This window comes from Dermacentor andersoni, chromosome 10 (genome assembly GCF_023375885.2).
Source record: "Dermacentor andersoni chromosome 10, qqDerAnde1_hic_scaffold, whole genome shotgun sequence".
Classification (NCBI taxonomy): domain Eukaryota; kingdom Metazoa; phylum Arthropoda; class Arachnida; order Ixodida; family Ixodidae; genus Dermacentor; species Dermacentor andersoni.
Genome location: NC_092823.1, coordinates 43612707 through 43621878, shown reverse-complemented (window position 1 = coordinate 43621878; position 9172 = coordinate 43612707). Strand labels below are relative to the sequence as shown.

The window sequence follows — 9172 nt, the reverse complement described above, 5'->3', positions numbered from 1 at the left end:
TTGTTTTTAATACGTTTTTACATGCTGATGTGCGCTAGGTCTTATCGCGTGGAGCATTTCCGCGATGCGCAGGATAGCTTAGGCCAACTTCCTGATGTTATCGCCCTATGGGCCTATCAGATGAGCCATGCTTGTGCAGTGAATTTCAAGAGCGACGAGGGCGTGAAGAGGCTTGCAAGCACCAGTGACGTCAAAGTGAATGAAGATCGGTGCATTGTAGTTGATCCAGCCAACCAGGCCGTGCAGCTGAAGCTGCACTGGATGCTACATAGCGTGCCGGACGAGGACGCATACGCACAGCCCCGTTATGGTTCGGAAAGCTGAGGGTTTTTTTCCGGGAATAGTGGCGTGTTCACGGAGTACAAGATAAAGCAGCGTTAACAAGGATGATGTCTTTGGTTCTGAAGACGGGCATGACCGCGGAAGACCTGCCGCATCAACTTCGTGTCGCTGGTGAGCAGACCTTAGTTTTTGTACCAGACAAAGCACCACTTTGCCTGAAATGCTAAAACAGCGGACATGGTCGGCGTGACTGCCGCGTCCCGAGATGTGAAGGTTGCCGTCGCCATGGCCACGAAAAGACGGAATGTGTGAATGCGTTACGCGCCCGTCACAGGACCGGCACTGCGCGGGGTGGCGTGGCTGTGCTCTTAATGGACGAGGCTGACGTCGATGAGGCTTCCCGCGCCCAAGTCCTGCCGTCGGACACAGTTACGAGGCCCTCTGTGCATCTGAGCGGGCTGCCATTCCCCCGAAGGTGGCAACTGCGCTATCTACGAATCAGAAAGCTGCAGTGCACAGGACATGCGACAACAGGGGCGAAGAAGAATTGGTCACGGAACCCGCTACTGCCGGACCGGATGCAACAGTGCTTGTACCGGCAGCTGCTTAGGTCGACGTCGCAGAATAGAGTACAAGCAATGCGGCTACGAAAAGAGCAAGGGACTTGGCCAGCAGCGAGGACAGGAACCTTGACAACGAGACCAAAAAGGAACCGCCGCCCAAAGCGCAGGCGGGTCGTCAGGCGCCCATGTGCCCGTGGTCCAACGTCCTGCCGGACAGGCGGACGGCGGCACCACCGCCTATACGTAGGACCACGCGCCTCTACTGGGGCGCCCGGCTCGGACTAGTGCCGGGAATAGATGGGCACCTCTTCAGAATCAGCCTTCGTGTATTCTAAAGGTACGCTTGGGGATAGAGTGGCTTTCCTTAGAGCAGTTAAATTTGGAAGGTTTTCTTCATTGGTGTTGGGATCGTTTGTTTTCCAGCGGCACCGTGCGATCGGCTTGCCTTTTGCAAATAAATGGCGGTGAGATTAGAGGCAGCACTGAGAGTTGCCACGTTAAATCGTTAGTTAATCGGGGCCATGGAGCGTGCAGGTGACAGTACCAACTTAGCCGCTTGTGTATGGAGAACGAATTCGATGTTGTTGATTTACAAGAAACTAAAGTCGAAACTCAAGAGCAGACCGATCGTATGGTGACGCCTTTCACGGCGCATTACGATATGTGTATGCCATGCTGATGGCACATCAGGCGGATGTGCATTGCTAATACAGAAGAGTGCTGGTATTGTTGAAGAAAGTGTAACTGTTTGTCAAGCTGGCCGCATGCTCATTGTCCATTTTATTTTTCTGGAGCTTCGTGGCGGCAGTTATGCGTTTTCGCGCCGAACAGTGTGAATGATCGATCATTGTTTTTTGAGTGCACCGAGCAGCATGTAAAATGTGTTCGCTTCATCATATTTCTTGGTGATTTTAGTTGCGCGTGTTTTACGGAAGACCGATTCAGAAGGGAACGTGTTCGTGACAAAAGTGCCCTCCGTTTCAGCACACGAATTGAAGACCACAACTTAGAAGATGTGCGTCTAGTTTTCATTCACGGATGGTATGATTCCGCAGTACACGCACATTCATCAAAACAACCGAGCAAATTTGCACACAGTATGCTTCTCGCGACTTGATCCTCTTTGTAACAGTTGTTACGTCGCACCGCTATCATTCACGGTTCATGCCAGGGTAAGCTTCGCGGTGGGGGAAGAAGTTAAAAGAACACGGTTCAACTGGAACGCGTGAAAATTTAACGAAAAGCTGCTTGAGGATGAACCATTTGTGCACAGAGTTAAAGAAAATATAACAGAGTTGATGGTAAATAAGCATAAAAATTTTATTGCGGCATCGGAGGAATCGAACGCCCAATTTAAGCTCATTTTAATCGAAAGAGGAAGCAGTCTTCAGCGCGATAAACTGCAGGAACAAAGAACTGCAAAGTCAGCTAGAATTTTTATTAAGTGCACAAAATATGGTTCATGTTCAATTAGCTGAAAACGTAAAAAAAGTAAGACATGAACTGGAAGTTTTGACGCAGCGCAATACAAAGCAGCACTTGTACGCGCTCGGATCGAACGGTTATAGATGCGTGAGATGCCAAACAAACGGGCAATGAGCCATGAAAAGCGGCACGCGCCAAGAAATAAGATTGGGCTGACATAGTTTTCAAAACGAGGTGACGTCAGAAGCTTCGTTGCTCGAGAGAGCCTGTCTTGAGAATTATTGCGGGCAAAGTTCGGCAATGTGACATGCCCTGGACTAGGCTCTGACAGTGAATTCACGAGGGAAATGCCAAGGTTGACTGACGACATTAGAGAAAGCCTTGAGATGCCAATAAGTGTTCTCGAGATAGAAAGGGCGATAAAGGAGCTGCTGTCAGGCAAATCGCTAGGGCCGGACGGCCTAGGCGCCGTTTTTAGGCATTAAATGCTTTCAGCTCCTGTTGTCGGCGACCTTCAAGAGACTTTTAGCCAAAACATATAGCTGTTATCCGGGCAATCAAGACGAGAATGCGACGAGAACGAAACGAGAGCATCCGAGCAACCAGTCAAAACTTAAGAAAATGTGGTCTCCGGCCCCCAATCCCTCGTGCAGGACCGCATTACATACGCTAGTTACGTTCCAAGCAAGTTACAAAAATAAAATATTGCTTCCAATTTCTTCGCAATGTTTGTTCACAATATCATTCAAGCTGAAACTTCTTGTACGCTGTAGTTATATTTGACATTTTCGATAGCAACGTTGAAAAGGAAGATACAGTGCACCATGCACTTGATTGCCATTTTTCGACGCTGAGACAGGGTTGCCTGTGCGCTTTTCAACGCCAGCGGTCCGTGAGTTCCGTGGCGCCGGTTTTGCGCCGCCTACTTCGAGGGATGGTTATGAGTAATTGTCGACAAGAGAGGGCGCGCTTCCGGCCGCCTTCCTCGCTCGCGCACGTTAGATTGAGCCGCGTTCGCCGAATTACCTTCGCACGCTTTCACTCCCACATACCATGTACGGCGAGCGGCGACGGTTTTATAGCCCTTGGACTTTATACGGAACCTCGCGGCGATGGCGACGCCGACGGCAGAAGTGCCCCTCGAGGGTCCACATATTTGCTATCGCGATAGAAAGTGCCACCCTCATTCCGTACGTCACACGTAGTGTTGATTCCAAAAACCTAATACCGGGGAAAACTTCTTTAAGTTGGCTAATACAGACCGATTAAAATGACCAATACAGATTACAAAATGTTCACGAAAGTGCTGGCTAGTCGGTTCCAATGCGTGATTAAAGAGCTTATAGGGCCGCACCGGACGTGTGACATTAAAGGCCGCGCGATTATCATGAACACCCACATTGTAAGGAACGTGCTGGAATGTTGTGATGCCATTGAAAGTCGGGTGGCCATGTTGCAGCTAGACCTTGCGAAGGTCCTCGACCGGGTGTCGCATGAGGTGTTTTTCTATATACTGCAATACTGTAATGTTGGGAGCATCGTTTTAGATAGCGTTGAAATGGCTTACGAGGAGTGTTCAACGCAGGTTATAATTACGAAGTCTCTTAGTTCGAAGGTGCCAGTCCACTCGTCTATACGACAAGGTTGCCCCTTGTCTTCTTTGCTTTTTGCCGTATACCTTGAACAATTTTGTGTGGCAGTCATGCCTGATGCGAACACACGTGGTTTTACGCTGCACGTCCCAGAAGTTAAAATCCTGGCTTATGCAGATGACTTCGCCGTTTTTTGTGAAGACAGGGAAAGCGTGTTCGGCACTGTCTGCCTTGCAAGATCTTTCTGAAGGATCACGGGTGTCCAGATAAACTTCCAAAAAAGTGTTGGCGTATGGCAGTATGGCAGTATGGCAATTTCGCCGGAATGCAGTGGAATACAGTGCCTTCACTCTATCTAGGAGTGCCCTTGAGCACTATCGGGACTCGACGTAGTTATGGAGCGGGCAAACAGAATTGGTGAAAGAAAAGATAAAGGGATGGTAGGGCCGGGGATTGTCAGTGTTCGCACCTGCCTTAGCTCGTAATGTTTCTTTTCATTGACAAAGTTCGGTGTATACTATACGTACTGCTCATGCCTCGTGTAAACGTTCTAAATATGCACTGAGTATTCCTGTCGTTATCTTTAATTCTACTTGGGAGCGAACCACCCAGCCACACAATACTTGATGCCAGAGTTCCCAATGGTGGGCTCGCACACTTGTTCATTAGGCAGATGGTATTGCGGTTCTTCTTCCAGCGCGATGAAAGGAATGCTTTCCTCCATATGGTCATTCAGGCGAGAATGGCAATCGAACTGCCAGAATTCGTTGTCTTCATCCAGCGTTATCAGTAGAAGTGCGAGTGGTTACTATCGTGAAGTAGTTGCATCGTGTAGAATACTCTGTGCACGTTTTGCTCTTGAGTATTTGTGCTCAGTAACAAAAAAAATTGGTGGGGTTCAGCGTGCCTTGAACCTAGTTATACGAGCCAAAGCGCTGTTAAGCATGGTTAGACACGGCTCTTCAGGCGAGACGGATTGACAGCATTGTGGACGCTACGATTATTTCCTCAGATATATCCTTGAGAAGCATTGGAGGACAGGGTAATCCGGCATGTATTGGACAGTAGTGTTGCCGAGTGTCGCACACGACTGAGCAGCAACTGGAGAGAGAGAGAGAGAGAAAGCCAGTCATGGCAATCAGCGTATTGATGTTTCCATTTTCGTTTCTTTCCTTTCCCCTTTAGGTATGCTTCCGAACATCGCGCGCAACAGCATCGTCAACGCGGCCGAGCTGGTGTGCTACGACAGCGTCAAGGAGGCCATCCTGTCGCGGGGCCTGCTGGGGGACAACATCTCGTGCCACTTCGTGGCGGCCTTCGGGGCGGGCTTCTGCGCCACCGTGGTCGCCTCGCCCGTGGACGTGGTCAAGACGCGATACATGAATGCCGGCGCGGGGCTCTACTCGGGCGCCGTCGAGTGCGCCGTGCGCATGTTCCACGAAGGCGGACTCATTGCCTTCTACAAAGGGTGAGCGAAACCACGTGTGTGTTCCGTTATCGATACCGAACTCATATTTAGTGCGAGAAAGTGTGACACGAATCGCAACACCTTAATCGGCACCTTCTTCTCCCGGGGTCTCTCCATTTTCAGGAAAGATACTTTTTTTTTTCGCCTGCTCCCGAAGTTGAACTTAGATACCGTTCCATTGCAGTGGGCGTAACCAAGCTGATGATGATGACCCTTCCGCATGCCACCCCTCGTTAAATGGAAGGGTCATCATCATCAGCCTGGTTACGCCCACTGCAGGCCTTTGCCCTGCAGTGGGCGTAACCAGGCTGATGATGATGACCCTTCCATTTAGCGAGGGGTGGCGTGTAGCAAGTAATGATAATGCTAAAGGTTACCAAGCATTCAGTACAGTAAATATTCTTGTGGGGTAACAAGTGAGCTTGATGGAGTGTAAACATTCTATCTCTTCTCATTATAATCGCCTTGAGCAGTCTTCGTAGCTTTGCAAGTGTTTGTGCTGCGGTTTACTCTGTGGCAGATTTTATCACCGCACTTCAAAAGGCGACGGCCGGGCGAAGCCACTGCGGCCTGACTCTGCCAGGCTCGATCCGCGCGTAACTTGTGCCATCCTCATTTTCCTCCTCTTCCTCTGAGGATTTGAATTGCGGCATGGTAGCAAGGATGACTGGGCGGGTGACAGTGCGAACCTCACTCGATAACGTTTGATGACGTTTCATTCGACATTGACATTGCTCCAGCTCTCTCGAAGCACACGTTCCCGCCTCATTCAATGAAGCATGTTTTCGTGAACGCATTTTTTTAATGCTTACGTTAGATGTCACTTTGCGTATGCAGTAGAACAGTATCACAGGCGGGAGATGAAATAATGCTACCAAAGGCCGAGTAAGCTTTGCACTGTCACCTCTTCCTTTTGCCGTTTTCAAATTGTGTCGGGAAGTCGCAGTATGCACAAATACATTTTTTTTTCTTCTCAGTTTCGTTCAAGCTGTCGTAGTTCAACTATGGTCCGTCCTTTTCCCGCGCAGGTTCACGCCCTCGTTCGTCCGACTAGGTTCATGGAACATCTGCATGTTCATCACGTACGAACAGCTGAAGCGACTGTTCCACCACTTGAACAGCGGTGACAGCTCGTCCAACTGCCTGATCGTGGGCCAGGACAAGATACACCTCTCTCGCTATTCGGTGTTGGCCGAGCCCAGTGCCGCCATCATCCTTTAGCCCTGTACATATCACACACCTTCCCCATCTCACTCGTCATGCAAATAGGCTGAGATAGACAGGAGTGCGCACTATAGGCTGACGCGCGGGCTCGACTACGCTCACGGCAGTGGCAGTCTTTACTGAACATTCTGTAGACGACAATAATTTCCAGCCAAACTTATTGGTGCATACGAAACTAGCGGAACTGTACCATGATAAGACTTCTTTTTTTACATTCTTAGAAGATAAAAACAAGCAACGCAACTCAACTATCATACACACCCTAAAGAAGAAAGGTCCCTCCTGACAAAGCTACTGTGCTATCAATTATTAGTAGCTTAAGAACGCTTGCTCTGACATCACGGCGCTCCGGAATGGCAGGGTCTAGTTCGATTAGCGGAGATTACGAATGGTTTGTACTGGTAAGTGTCGAGTCTTCAGGTGATTCTAGCACTCGGCAGCAAAAAAGCTATATAACAGCACTTAACTGGCTTCACTAGTTTGGAAAGATGCTCACGTTTTCTTTTTAATAATGTACGATCAGATATGCGTATTTGTGTCGGTTAGACGAACATATATGCAGTTTTACATATTCAAGTCAAACTTTGTCGACGAGGGCAAAATTCTCAAGGAGGAAAATACATATATACTGTATTATTGAAAGGCAGACTTGTCTGCCGAGTTGCTCTTAAAACCTTTTTTTCTACAGACTGTAGAAGGCCTGTAGGCGCCTTTTCGGGAAATTCATGGATGGGCTGTAGGCAGCCTGCGAACTTGTAGCATTACAGCGTTTTTTTTCGACTTGTCAACGCTACTTGTATGATACCCACTAGCTAGACTGTGAACTCAAAATATAGAAAAAAAAAGACTTGGTAGCGACGTATGTATACATGGCGTCTGTATTATCTATGCAGCTAAAATAATTTTATGATGATGTCACAAAGCTGCATATATGTAGACTATAGACAATCTGCATACTATCTACGTTGTTTTTTTATAGGGAGGCGTACGCTGAATATCTACCGTGCACAAGGAAACGAATCTAGAAGGAGCGAAAATAATCTTGAAAGATGATTTTGTTGATGAAAGAAGTTTCCCAATATAAATAAACACATAGGAGAGTGGAAAGTGGCTTTCTCAAATCCATGGCTCTAGTCCAGCGCTGTGCAAATAGTTCAGAACAGTCGCTGTAGTCCTCGCTGCCGTGAGGTCACGCCATGATCCCAAAATAACAGCTTCGCATAACGTTTTCCTGCCGATGCGTGCTAGCCAAGAGGTCAGCGTCTGCTTCTCGCGGGCGATGGGCGTGCGCGTTCCTATAATTAGTTATAAAGTATACTGAAGGCAATCAAAAGTCAATAGAAAAACAGGGTTTTCTTAACAACTTCTGCAAGAGTCCTATGCTATTTCGTAAACACATATAAAAGCGAAGCCCAGCAAACGGCTCTAGCTCGCAGCGGAAAATTTTAATATGGGTGATCCAATAATTGCATCCGCTTTCAGTACCATTTCTTCTCGACTGTTACACAGCCTTATCACTTTGTTTGGAAATAGATGGCTAATATATGAAAAATTAGCAAACTGCATACGGATAATGTCTCAGTGCAGTTGGGCGCACCTGTCTATCTCGCCTAATAAATCGCCCATCACCATCGCACTTCCCCGTTATTAGGAAGGAAATACATCAAGTTATGATTACTCTAGAATGAGAACAAACGAAGCATTCAGCCTTTATCACAACCTTATCATAACCTTATCATCTCAGCGTACGTCTGTGTGCCGACACAGAAAAAATATCTGTCTCGCAGGACACGTTATCTATAAGGCATGCTGCCGCCATCATGTATTTACTATTGACGCACTTTCAGTGCATTTTAACTTGGCCCTAAAGGCTACCCTTGCTCGTCACCGAGAGGTGTTTGGCATATTATAAACCTTGTCAAGGGCTAAGGGCCTGTTTAGGTTCGTTGTGTTAACATCTGCGGACAACCACATAATCGTCTGATCATGTAACACCGTTTCGAACACAAAGAGCGGGCTCCAGGTTGTCAACACTTGTTTTCTTGAGTTTGTATAACTTGAAATGACGACGCCGAGTTTAATGCTCTCACCGTGACCAACCATTTGGTGCTCGGGTGCTGGGCATGTCCGAAGGTTGTATTAAAAACCCTCTATTTTGTATTTACTGTGTCGTCTTTCTTTGCTAGGAGTGTGTGTCTTCTTTGTGAACGTCTCACCATTGAATTTGAACAGAGATATTCAAGCATCTTAACCGTCTCTTTGATCACTCCATTGGGAGCACTTGCGACATGAATACAGACATGAACGATATTTCTTACAAATCTTCAATTATTTCTGCTTTTCTTTTAACAGTTAACAGCAAAATCTTTTCGGAATTCAATTAGGTACTGGAAAGCTACACGTGTTTCGCAGATGTGCGACTTTATTCGCAAAGCTGACTATTAAAACGCCTCCACCCGAACGTGGCGCTTCGTCATGTCCACTAATGAAGAACTCGCTACATTAGCTCGGGCCTTCTCAAGCAGTGTTAAACGCAGCAACTAAATGTTCTCAGGTCATTACAACAGTGCTGTGCGGCAACTACAGTGTTCATCCACAAGCTCACCATGTTGCGCTGG

General features: G+C 47.6%; 1 protein-coding gene across 3 annotated transcripts in view; it reads left to right on the top strand.

Moving 5' to 3' along the window:
- Nucleotides 1-8714, top strand: part of LOC126546325 (dicarboxylate carrier UCP2-like) — a 168020-nt gene extending 159306 nt beyond the window's left edge. For all 3 annotated transcript variants that reach the window (XM_055062213.2, XM_050194508.3, XM_050194509.3), the window contains exons 6-7: nucleotides 5048-5330; nucleotides 6359-8714. In XM_055062213.2, coding sequence (XP_054918188.1) covers nucleotides 5048-5330; nucleotides 6359-6551 — 476 coding nt within the window. In that variant the 3' untranslated portion in view covers nucleotides 6552-8714. The remainder of the gene's footprint in view (nucleotides 1-5047; nucleotides 5331-6358) is intronic.
- The last annotated feature ends 458 nt before the right edge of the window (nucleotides 8715-9172 follow it).